A 12,249-nucleotide genomic window follows, 5' to 3' on the forward strand; every position below is an offset into this window, starting at 1 on the left:
ATTTATATTAATACAATATAAAATTGTATAAACGTGATCATGAATTAAGGTACGGTCTGAATTAACATTGATTGGTACCGCCCGCTCGCAGGGCGCTGCCGCGCCCTGCCCGCTTAGTTTTATATTGTCTTATGTGTTCCAACCTAACCTAACTAAATAGTCAATGATTTGCAATTTCATTAGAACCTCCTACACCAAATATCTTCAAACACGACTCAATTATTCCCATCGGTTGAGGAGTTACATATTTTGTCTCCGAGTCACATTATCAGACCCTTAAATAGTCAATGATGAACTGACTTTGTAATTTCATTAGAACCTACAATAAAAAATAACACAATAAAAAAATAATTATTAAAATCGGTTCACTAACGGCGGAGTAATTCGTGTACATACATAAAAAAAAGATACCGGCCGAATTGATAACCACCTCCTTTTTGAAGTCGGTAAAAAAATAACAGAGTGCAGAGAGGTAGAGTGAATTTTATTTAATTGTATTTTTTATTTTCCTGTTCTCCTGTGGCCATTTCCTAATATTTACCAGTAGTTTATGGAAATAATACCTACATAAATAACACGAGTGAAACCATGAGGTACAGATAGTCACTCATAATTAGGTGGTACGAAGTTCACCGGGTCATCTAGTATTTTAATAAAAACAGCAAATAAAAAGTCAAACAAACTAAAAGAACAAATAACGATCGTTTTTACTCTCGAAATTAAATATAAAATCGGTATTACAAACATTATTGGTAATAAAAAACTTAGATTGGTAAAACATGGAATAAACATGGCAGTGTCATTATTCATTCTTATTACGTTCATATTTCTGGTACAAAATTGTATCGAGAATAACAACTATTAACATTTCGTAGATTTAAATCTTAGAAATGACAGGGATAGAGGAAAGGCGTTATGATATGCTGGAAATACGTAATTATGTTATCCAACGTTATTGCCATCAATAATTAGTCTATCCGATGTTTTGCCTACCAAAGATCGTCATTTGACAATTTCATAATAATAGGCACTGTCAAATTTTGATTTTTGATATATACAATTTGGAAAGATTGGTTATTAATAACGGGAGTAATATATCCTAGAGAAAATAGCCTAAAGTGAACTTTATATGGTCGAGACTAATAGATACCGACTGTTGAAATATTTGTCTTGTTGTTTTGAATTCAGTGTACTATATGCTAAATTTGTTTCTTTTTTTTAACTAAAAAAATTATTGCAAAGTAAACATTTGTAAGTATTGCAACTGGTTTTCCAATATAGATCGAAATATTTTAGCACATTATTGTTTGCAATTGGCCTAGACGTTTTCACGTTTACTTTTTTGGTATAACTGTTGATAATTATAAAGATTATTCACGCGTGTCATCTATTTAGCTAGAGCTGGTTTGAATTGTGTGCTATCACACAATATCAGTGGACGAATTCCGACGGCTAGACATATCTAGGATTTAAATTTATGTGTAAATTCATATAACCGTCTCATTGAGTTAGCATTCGTGATTGACCAAGTGATATACGCTTTTAATTGTGTTGTCAAACTGATAGTTTTAATTAGCTTTGGGCACGTAAGGTCGCTTCACACGGCGAGAATTAGTAACGCTATGGTTAAGTAAATAAGTATTGGGGACAAGGGAGTAAGGTATGTGGCTTGGTAATGAAAATCAATGGCGCTGGTTGTCATTGTCACGTACTTGATTTTTATATCAACGAAACTTAGTTATTGTTGAATCAACAAGCAGTCTTATCTAAATTATAATTAAATATTATTTCTATGTTTCATTAAGTTGTGTAGTCACTTAGCGACGGCAAGATAAGTCGTTTATTTTACAAGCCTTGCCGATGTGAAAGGGCTTTAACGTGTTCCATTTATTTAATGGCATGTCATTGACTAGTCCTCTTTATATTTTAGTGTACTCTGGGTTATTAGTGTTTTGTATACCAACAGTATAGCCATACGTTTTTCATAGGAATATTTTCTTTGAAACTATATTGTATGTAATATCACTGAGTGAATTATTTGCTTGTAATTATCATATATTACACCATTATTAGTGTTGAATCGAACATCGATACGAAACTTTTTCAAAAGTAAAAATTGAATTAGGATAGAAACGTTAAAGTATTTTGCAGTGTAAATTTGAAGAATTATGTAGCTCTATTTTTCAGCGCGTCTAATTCGTGCGGTGTAATAAATGATAATACATAAATACCTATATCAATGTAAAAATTTTAGTATATAAGTAGGTAGAAAATTAGAACATATAAAGAAAAGAAACAAGAGATAAAATATGATAAATTTTAAATGTATATTAGAATATGACAAAGTGAACTATCGGAACTGAATTGAAATATAAACTTATTAGTTTTATTTTGTATCTTCACGAGCTGTTTGCCGATATTAGATTGTGTGTATTTTCTCATAGCATATTTTGAATTTAGAACTATTGCGTGATTATGTACTAGTTATTTTTTGAAATTAATAAAAATGCTTTAAAAATAAATTTTGGATTTTTATTGGTTATACCTTCAGTTACAATAAGCCTTTGCTTTTGATGAATCAGAGGTTGCAATATTGTCTGGTGGATAGATTAAGGATGCGATACCGATACACGCAGTTCGTAGGTTGACAGTCAAGGGTTAAACGGACAAATATCACGATACCGTATCGCAATACCGGCTACAAATTTGCTTACCACAAATTAAATTATTCATAAATATTTAAACACTAGGCTGTCCATTTTTACGAACAGTCGTGAGTAAGTCTACAATACTAATTAATTACTTCGTCAATGTACCTTTGATTTTGGGGGAAAAAAGCAAAAGAATTCTACTTCCTAATTTTATCTTCGCATGTCTAAGATATCGAATATATTTGCAAAAAGCAGGAGAACCGAGAATAGATAATAATAGCAATTTCTACAATTTTACAATGTGTCTCTATTTGTGAATTTGTTTGAAATCGCATAAAACCAAACTACTTAACTGAATTCAATTGATTAAACAATATATTTATAGATTTTATGAACATTTAGTGTACATAATAGAAATAATCAACCCCTAATGAAACGAGATTAATTTATTTTTCAATTTTATTTACGATTTATGGATATAAATATACCCTGTTCAACAATTTTCATGCCGTTATTATTTTTTAATTTACAAAAAATATCTGCACTGGTCTAAAATCTGTATTAATACACATTAAAATGAATATACATAACATGTTGAATTATATCACTACTAGTTATATCAATTTTATTAATTAACGCCTACATTAGAAATAACTATGAATGTTGATGCGTCTAATTCTTTTTTTTATAAATTCGGAAGAGTGAAATGAAACAACTAATTAGTTATCGCATGTTTATTAATGACACAATTTTATAAAGAAGTCATTATATTTACATTTACGATAAGCAGATGAATAAAATATTTATATTAAGAAACATTGTAATAAAAGATATAGAAGTCACAGATATACCTATCGGTAAATATATATGTCAACGGATTACATAATCCGACATTGTATACAATTGCTAGGAAATGTATACATTTCCTAAATAACTTCGGAATTGTGTATAATTGCTAGATTTCATACAATTCCGGTAACATATACACAATAAAAAATCTTTAAATCACATTAGGATTAACTCTTGAAGTTGATTACGTTTTTTTGTTTATCAACATTTGAGCGCATTAAATACCATTTTTAACAACATTGAATCTCACTCTCATTTCAATACGTTCTTTAATTCAGCTGGGAGGTTCTTCAAAGCAGTTTTCAACTCTTCATCGGTAGCTCCGGGAAAGTGACGCCACAATATGATGACAGCCGCGAAATTGCTCATCATCTCGTGCCCCATGCGAATGCCGTCCTTATTTTTTATTTTGGCCATTTTAATCACAGGCTTCAAAGTTATTTTCTTGAGGTAGAGTTTCCTCAGTGCGCAAACCAGAGGCCAGTATAGGAATTGGCTGTAGAAATGCTCCGTGCCGCTCACGGCTGATAGATAGAGCCTACATTTGTTGGAGTTGCTGTTGTCCCACGTGAGGCCTAGATCGACAGCGTCGCTACTTTTCATGGTGGGAAATTTGTGGCGGTTGTCGAAGGCATACGCAGCTACCAAACCTGTCAAGCGGTTTGCAGTAAATTCGTGGTTCTCCACGGCGACGAACGGGACAGTCTTCAGCACGAGCAATGGTGTGCTATAGAAAAATATAGTTTTTATATTAATGAATCGTAAATTAATAAGAAATGCGCAACAGGCTAAATATGCAACTAATTCTAAATCAATTTTTCGATCAAAATATGAACAGTAATCGTATTTTTGATAATAGATTTGAAATATACCTACTATTATTTGTACCATGCATTAAAATTATTAAAATTATAATACTGAGGAGAGATTAAATAACTATAATAATATGAGATTTTACCCTCCTTACTGCGTACCTATAACTCTTAAGCACTTGAGAGACTAGATAAACAATGAATCATTCGTGGTTATAATGAGATATAGGTACCAATCATAGAAAAGAAAAGCAAGGGTACCAATGTGCCCAAATAGTATACATGTACCTATAGCGCGTACCTACTAAGTACCTCGATAAATAATATGGACTCCTCAGACTTAGAAATAGGTGTTAGGTTATGTTAAATAGCTTTAAATAACTTACTTTTTGTTCAGCCAAAAACCGGTCATAATGACTCTTTCTCCTGGTTCAACGTCCTTCAGCATATTTCTCAACTCATATCCCTTAGATAGTAGAGACTCGATATGGTCATAATGACGCAAAAATTCTGACCCTTTATAAGCATCATAGAATACTTGGCCAGAAAAAATAGTAGGCGTGGACCTTTCAGTGCCAGAAAACTCAAACTTCTTCATTATGGATCCCTTTACGTACGTGCTTTGTATTTAAACACCAGATTCTCTTTGATAAATAACGAAACTATCGAAGTGTCGAACTGTCTGCGTATTAAAATGATGTGTACTGTGGTGAAGTGTGGTGTCGATTTACTAATTGCTTTGCTTGTTATTATTTAACTGTTTACATACTAAAACGTTTTGTGTTGTCAGCACTGGTATAATTAATACAGATTAACTGAAACACATTCATATAAATATCAATTGCTATTTTTAATGAATACTACGTAAACACAAATTAAAACACGATATTTCTTTGCAAACATCGTTAAAAGTAACTACTCTAATGATATCTTTCATTAGTAGCTACTCTAATGATTACGTTGGGCTACATTATACCTATGGCAACTTTTTTGGGGATTACCCAGTTGATATGGTCGTAATTTTGTATAACGCCAACAGAGGACTCTCACTTTGAATCTTTCCAATATAAGATTCTATAATTTTTGGCCGGTGTTTGTCATCAACAATAGTAAACGTAAATTTAACTCATAATAAAATTGTATAGCAGTGTTTTAGTATAGATGATTTTTTTTATTGAACGAATAATTTAATGAACTATCAGATAACTTTAAGATACAATTATTATGAAATACTTAAACTAAATTTAAAACAAATATAAATAAAAATATTTACAGTAATCAAAAAAAATAACTAAAACTATAATAAATAAAATAAATGAGCCAGATCGCTGCCCCGCGGTAGTGTACCCAAGACACTAGCAGCATTACCTCGTTGTATTGCCAAACTTATGTTTAAACAGTGTTTATGTTTTTATTTTTAATATTTATTACCATAAAATTTTGTAACATTTCTAACATTTAGTAATCGTACTTTACGCCATCTATGACACACATTTGTAACTAATGATAATCTACGCTACGTAGTAAGTGCAATCTTGTATCCATTTCTTACATCGATGGCGCTAGATGTTTCAAGTAGATCTAAAATGTAACAACAGAGTTTGGTAATAAAATATTTTTTTTTCAACTCTGGTGCATTACTACTGCACTCTTTTCTATTATATAACAGTAGTGTAGCGATACTGTGTTTTTGTTTTAAGTTCCTAGTAAGGTAAAGACACGCGATGCCATACTACATACATAGTCCATATCCATAGATAAGTAAAGACACAGTATAAGGATCTATACAGTATTGTAACTCGGCCCTGTCCTTGAATTATATACCTACGGGAGTGCTGGGCAATGTTACGCGTTAGGGCTGCCCGCCTACAGTATTTTAATTACATCTGCATACGTACTTGTCTTTCTTTTAAGTTTTTTGATTGTAAATGTTGTATTTTTTATTTAAAGAAATGAATATTATGTAAAATGTCAATTATATAAGAAGTGTTGAATGAAAATGCATTTTATGTTTTTTTTAATTTGTATATATAACGTATAGATAAGGATAAGCTTTGTAATTGAAGGAAGCCATTATATGATAATGATAAAAAATCGAAATACCAATCTTTTTAAAAAAGAAACAAATAATGATGGTCCCTACTAGTACAGACGCTATATAATTGTTTAAATAAAAAATAACACTGCCTAAAAACCGTCACACCGACCGCTCATCACTGCGGTACATTCGCGCCTGTTCGCATTCCGAGTGCATACCGAAATCGAGGTGCGTAGGTATAACTTGCGTCCCGTGCGTTTATATGAAGATAGAATACTGTATAGATATTCATACTGTGGCCTTGTAATTGACAAAGAAACAAACGGCTAACGGTTTAAGTGTATGTACACGAAATCACGCACACATTTACGGAAAACGGCTTACGGTTTTCCCCATTACGTCTCCGACTGTCATGGTGTAATATACGCGGAACAATGCCGACATGTGCAGTTAAATGGTGCAAACACAGCACGGAATCTAAGAAAAAGCGCGGAGAAGTATCATTTCATTCGTAAGTGCTCTAAAAACTACATTTTTTAATATTTCACAAACACGAAAATAGATAACATTTACAGTACAAAGTGTTGCCAGTACCTTATTGTGAATTACTCTACATGTGGGAAATACCTTGCAAGTGAAATTAGATGTTGATTATGTGTTTTATTTAAATTAATTGAAATACTATATACGAGTAACATTAAATTGAAATATTGTAAATTAAGTATTTTTTTTAAAAATATTTGTTTTTTAATAGCATCGTTTGATTATGTACTCATATTACGTAGATAGTGCATATTATTATTATTATTTATCTTTCTGTCCAATATGGTTATTTTAGGTTTCCAAAAAATATATTGCTAAATGATAAATGGGAAGCTGCCATACAACTAAGTCATAATGAACCTCACTGGCAAGCAACTTCGTGGAGTGTAGTTTGTTCAGATCATTTTGATGAGACTGATTTATACGTAACAAAATGTGGAGTGCGTCGAGTAACTAGAAACGGGTATCCAACAAAGGTATTTTTTATTATCTTCCAAGTTAATTCCAAATGAATTGATGTTGTAAACAAATATGGCGACCCAATATCACGTCAAAATTTAAAGACAGTTTTAAGGGGCGACCAAAACAGAACGAGTATTTTTGTTTTATCTAACTTACCAAAAATTGTTTATTCATTAATTTGTATTAACAGGCCGCCTTTGGGTTAAGATTTGTTACCCCACAAATTAGGGTTTAATTTTAAAATAAAAGTTCGAAAAATAATAATAATATATAATTGCGTCCTCTGATTTTTGCACTCACAGGACCAAAATTTGTAATATTTCAATGAACTACATTTTTTAGAACTTAACAATGACGCCTTCCATCATCCACGGCAACAGCGCTACATTCCCTGGCACATCCACCATGGTCTTTGTAAATCCAGTTCTGCCTAACAAGCCTACAGGCAATAACTGCGGTACATTGCCGACTATTTCTTACACGGAAGTTCAAGTAAGATTTCAATTTAATCAGATTTCATTGTATAATCTTTGTTAATACGCAAAAATTTTCAGTAGTATATGGTATTGTTCTAGAATGCACTTGATAAATCCCTCGGGCGCCATCTTGAAAAAGGGGCGAAAATCGTTTTCAAACTCTATTAGGCAAACTATTCGTCGCACACAAAATTTGCAGGGAGAATTGTGGTAGCTAGTTGAATAATCTATAAATCTTCTAAAACTTTTTGTAGTAGAACCAAAAATAACAAAATTAAACTAACTACTAACTAAATTAATACGATTATTATTAAAATCTGGGGACAATCATTTTTTTCTAACCTTTTTCTAGTAATTTTACAGCAAACTGAAATTGGAGCATTTTCATAGAGGAGCTCTTCAGGAATTTAAAAAATATCTTATTAAATTATTCCTTAATAATAAAAAAGGATTTTTATTAAAAAAAATATAATCACAAATATTCTTTAAAAACTTCTCTAACAAAAACTCTCATGTCATTTTTCTGTAAAATTAGGATTAAAGAAGTTATTAATGAAATTTATTTTCGATATTTACTTTGTTACTTTTGGTTTTACAACTAAAAGTTATAGAACACAAGTTATAGATAATCCAATTTGGTACCATAATTCTTCTTACAAATTTTGTGTTCGAAAAATAGTTTGCCTTATAGAGTGTGAAAACACTTTTTCAAGAGGCCGCTTGTGGGTTAAGATTTTCTACCCCACAAATTAGGGTTAATTTTAAAATAAAAGTTCGAAAAATAAAATTGCATCCTCTGACTTTTGCACACACATGACCAAATTTTTGTAATGATTCAATGAACATTTTTTAGAACTTAACAATGACGCCTTCCATCATCCAAGGCAACAGCGCTACATTCCCTGGCACATCCACCATGGTCCTTGTAAACTCAGTTCTGCCTAACGAGCCTACAGGCAATAACTGCGTTACATTGCAAGTTCAAGTAAGCCCTAAAAATAATTTACCTATATTTAATATTAAATCAATAATGAACTATATTGGTACATGCACTACAATACACGAGACTGCATGTCTACCTGATCGAATGCGGCTACTGCCACTCATGGACATCTGTTATCATCCCCAGATAAGATTAGAGATCGGCCTGAGGCCGGGCTCAGACGCGTTACTTTCCCTGAGGACTAAGCTACGAGTAGATCGCCTTGGAACGCTATGTCTTCTTTACCTCGCCCTTCTAACTGGAACACAGCAGCGCTTAAAACTTTTGTTATTAGGCAGAGATAGGCGTACAATACACCTACTAGTACTAGGGGCCTAGTGTAATGATTGAGTACCTGCCATTCGTTATCGAGCACATTATCTGTCACAGTTCTTGTAAATATTTTGCAGAGCAGATTTAATTGTATATTCTTTATTATTTAAAAAAAAAAAAATTCAGTGTGTAATTGTATTGTTCTAGAATTCACTTGGTAAGCCAAAACCAAATGATAGCACCGTGATTGACACGCCAAGGAAAAAGAGACTACGAGACAGATTAATGAAGCAGGCCATCCATTTAGGGAAAAAGAGAAAACAAGTTAAAACTTTACAAAAACAAGTCAGACGCCTTAAAAATTGGAATTTATCCCTCATAAAAATGATATACAAATTGAAATCAGCAAACTTCATTGACACAGATTTATATTCAAGTTTAAATGAAAACATAGTAAAGATAAATTTATTTAACATATAATATAATTCATCTGTATATTTTTTGTTAATTTTTAATATATTTTACGTTTTATTGTTTATTGGTTATGGTGTGTGTTGAGTTTATTTCCTAAATAAATAATACTTTAGTAATACCTAAAACATTTCATTTAATCCCTTTTCCCTTGCTACTCTAAGCGCCTTTTTTTTGTTTTCGAAGGGGAAACCTTCAAAAGGAACCCAGTGTCGTGGGAGCGACACGGGGTTATGTGGGATTCTTACCGCACTGAAACCCCCCCGGTGGCCGTCCTCAGCGTTGCCAAGAGGATTCCGGGATCCCCTACGGAACGCAACCGGAACTCTAAGCGCCTACTAGATGATCTACCAAGAAAACAATTAGTGATGTGGTGTAGTTACAGACGACAGGATTGGTCATTTTATTGTTTGAATTCTTGACAAATAGAACCCTTTTAGAGAAAGTTTACGTGTAACTAATACTACGTAATTTGCGTAATAAATAAATACGTATTTTAAACATTTTAGGGAGACTAGAAGGGAGCCGTGGCAACTCTTTATTATTACGTACACTGTTTCAGTTGTCAAAACTGGTTTCATTTTCTTGTTAGGAATGAGTATTTTTTATTATACGTACTATTTCTATTTCTTTATTTTCACGATGACAATTCGACGCAGGTCAATTCTGTACATGAAATATATTTCCAAAATAACTATCAGGGTGATCAGGGATCGATATAGTAAAAAAAATTGTCTGTCTGTCTGTTACAATACGTAAATAAATACCAAAACAGTCATATTTGTCAAAACGTAAAAACTCATGCTAAGGGTACAGGATTGAGTTAATAAGTATAGCGGTGGTATGTACTTCCAAGGTCCTTTTTGTACAATTGCGGTCAATTGCCCAATTGAAAGTCAAATTAATAATTTTACTTCTTCATTTGATTTTAACATAATTTTTTCGAAAATAGTTTTAACTGGGACGAGTGATGAGCTGAACTGAGCTCTAACCCATGATTAAAAAATATAACAGATATTTACCTACTTTTAAAAGAGCGTAAGTATAAAATGAGGTATACCTATTTCATATTGATGTTATCGCTACGCAATCAGTGATCGAAAATGTAAACAATCTAGTTTAAATGTTACCTATTGTTATTAACAACTTGAAATATACATATAACCATTTGTGTATGATTTATAAAACAGTGAGTTGATAGCTTGAACTTGACAGAGCGTTGCTGCTCCCGAAACATATCCCCCAGACCCTTACAATAAAAACATGTTTCAGCAGAATGTTACTTTGTTTCCGTGAAACATCCCCGTTTTGTAAATATAACAAATACGTTCATTTGTCAAAATTACCGTCGGTGCGGAATAACAGGGTGGATGGCGGCAAGAAACAATTTTTTATGTTCCGTGGTTCCGTGGCACCTCTTGTTAGCTGCCCATCTTGTCGCTTCATACATTTTTATGAGCCAGCCACTTTATCCACCCATGCCCTGTGTGCGACGTTACTTTCAAAGTTAGAATTTAGACTATAGAAGCGATAGATAGTGTCTACTAACTTTTATGGTAAAGAGTTATTTTTTCAGTAAAATTTGGATATTAAACTAGTACCTACATTAAAAGGAAAAAAAGCTGAAATAATAGTTTTCTATAATATTAGTTTGTTTAGACATGTAACCGTTGTTAAATAACTTAATTAGATATTTTATGCCATATTCTATCCACATTTGGCCAGCTATGGTCGACTAGGTTCTACAGTTCCCTTCTTATGCTAAGCGTAGACCCGTGAACAGCAGTGGGATAATCATGGTTTGACAATTTAACTTTATCTTACGAAATGGCATTATTCATATTTTCTAAGGAAAATGAAATGTATTTAACCAAAGGTCAATGAAAAAATTGAAGAACACTTAGGTACAACCTACAATTGTTAATATAAACCTATTCTTTAACAATGTTGTCAATATTTAATAAAAGATTGTCATAATTATATTTTTGGTAAGTACTTCCCTGCCAATTAACTGATTGACTAATGTTTTAAGTTTAAAAAATACGTTTCCCCAGAAAACTAATAGTTTATTACTTCAAATTCGGCATCTCCAGCCGGAGGGCCGAGGTTGGAATCCCAGGTATAAATAACTTCAGGTGTGCGGGATGAGCGTAAAGTGCTCCCCCCAGGGCAGAGCCCGACCGGGGCATCGCGCTCGGAGGACTCCGGTTGTGTTCCATTGGAGATCCCGGAGTACTCCACCAAGCGCTGTGGACGGCCACGGGGGGGGGGGGTTTAGTGCGGTAAAAATCCCACATAACCCAGCGTTGCTCCCACGTCGTCGGGTACCTTTTGCGGTCTCCCCCTCGAAAACCAAAAAAAAAAAAAAAATAACTACTACGCACCTTTTACTACTATTTTAACACTTTAAAAAATCATTCGAATCTGGGACCCCTACATCGAGAGGTAAAGTTTCAACCACTTCACTATCACCGCTCTGTACCAACAACCTCAGTTTATAATTGCATTGTAACAACCGATTGTGATTCAAGCCACGCGATTAATGTACCATGTGTTCATATCAACCCTAAATTGCGAACATTGGTGAAATAGGCCCCATTGAAAAAGCCGGGCACGCGTCGTCGCAATAGAAAGACGTCGTTAAACAAAAAGGCTATTGGAGGTATCCCAGGCGGGCAGTTATTGTACAAAT

The 12,249-nt window shown here is 33.1% G+C and overlaps 2 protein-coding genes across 3 annotated transcripts; one reads left to right on the plus strand and one right to left on the minus strand.

Annotated features, from left to right (window-relative positions):
- Positions 1-3,376: 3,376 nt before the first annotated feature.
- On the minus strand, positions 3,377-5,080 carry LOC140748982 (uncharacterized). Its single transcript, XM_073081978.1, has 2 exons — positions 4,699-5,080; positions 3,377-4,227 (listed from the first exon to the last, which is right to left on the minus strand). The coding sequence occupies exons 1-2, from the start codon at positions 4,908-4,910 to the stop codon at positions 3,753-3,755; spliced, it is 687 nt and encodes a 228-aa protein (XP_072938079.1). The 5' UTR covers positions 4,911-5,080; the 3' UTR covers positions 3,377-3,752.
- A 1,420-nt stretch (positions 5,081-6,500) lies between these two features.
- Positions 6,501-9,669, plus strand: LOC140749095 (uncharacterized). 2 transcript variants are annotated; one of them, XM_073082116.1, is made up of 5 exons: positions 6,514-6,861; positions 7,189-7,369; positions 7,698-7,847; positions 8,685-8,816; positions 9,294-9,669. In XM_073082116.1, exons 1-5 carry the CDS (start codon positions 6,785-6,787, stop codon positions 9,564-9,566), a joined length of 813 nt encoding a protein of 270 aa, XP_072938217.1. In that variant the 5' UTR covers positions 6,514-6,784; the 3' UTR covers positions 9,567-9,669. The 2 variants fall into 2 exon arrangements, with proteins under 2 accessions (XP_072938218.1, XP_072938217.1); XM_073082117.1 differs by lacking the exon at positions 8,685-8,816 and having other exon boundaries at positions 6,501-6,861.
- The last annotated feature ends 2,580 nt before the right edge of the window (positions 9,670-12,249 follow it).

The sequence above is a fragment of the Epargyreus clarus genome, unplaced genomic scaffold, assembly GCF_041222505.1.
Source record: "Epargyreus clarus isolate Ecla_fem2 unplaced genomic scaffold, WU_Ecla_fem_2.2 ptg000017l, whole genome shotgun sequence".
Taxonomy (NCBI): Eukaryota; Metazoa; Arthropoda; class Insecta; order Lepidoptera; family Hesperiidae; genus Epargyreus; species Epargyreus clarus.

Bases quoted from the DNA above. Each gene is read 5' to 3' on its own strand.
- LOC140748982 (XM_073081978.1), bottom strand. From the start codon at position 4,910: ATGAAGAAGTTTGAGTTTTCTGGCACTGAAAGGTCCACGCCTACTATT. The intron at 4,228-4,698 runs GTAAGTTATTTA...ATTTTTCTATAG, and splicing joins GGTTTTTGGCTGAACAAAAA to CACACCATTGCTCGTGCTGA.
- LOC140749095 (XM_073082116.1), top strand. From the start codon at position 6,785: ATGCCGACATGTGCAGTTAAATGGTGCAAACACAGCACGGAATCTAAG. The intron at 6,862-7,188 runs GTAAGTGCTCTA...TGGTTATTTTAG, and splicing joins GGAGAAGTATCATTTCATTC to GTTTCCAAAAAATATATTGC. The intron at 8,817-9,293 runs GTAAGCCCTAAA...GTATTGTTCTAG, and splicing joins GCGTTACATTGCAAGTTCAA to AATTCACTTGGTAAGCCAAA.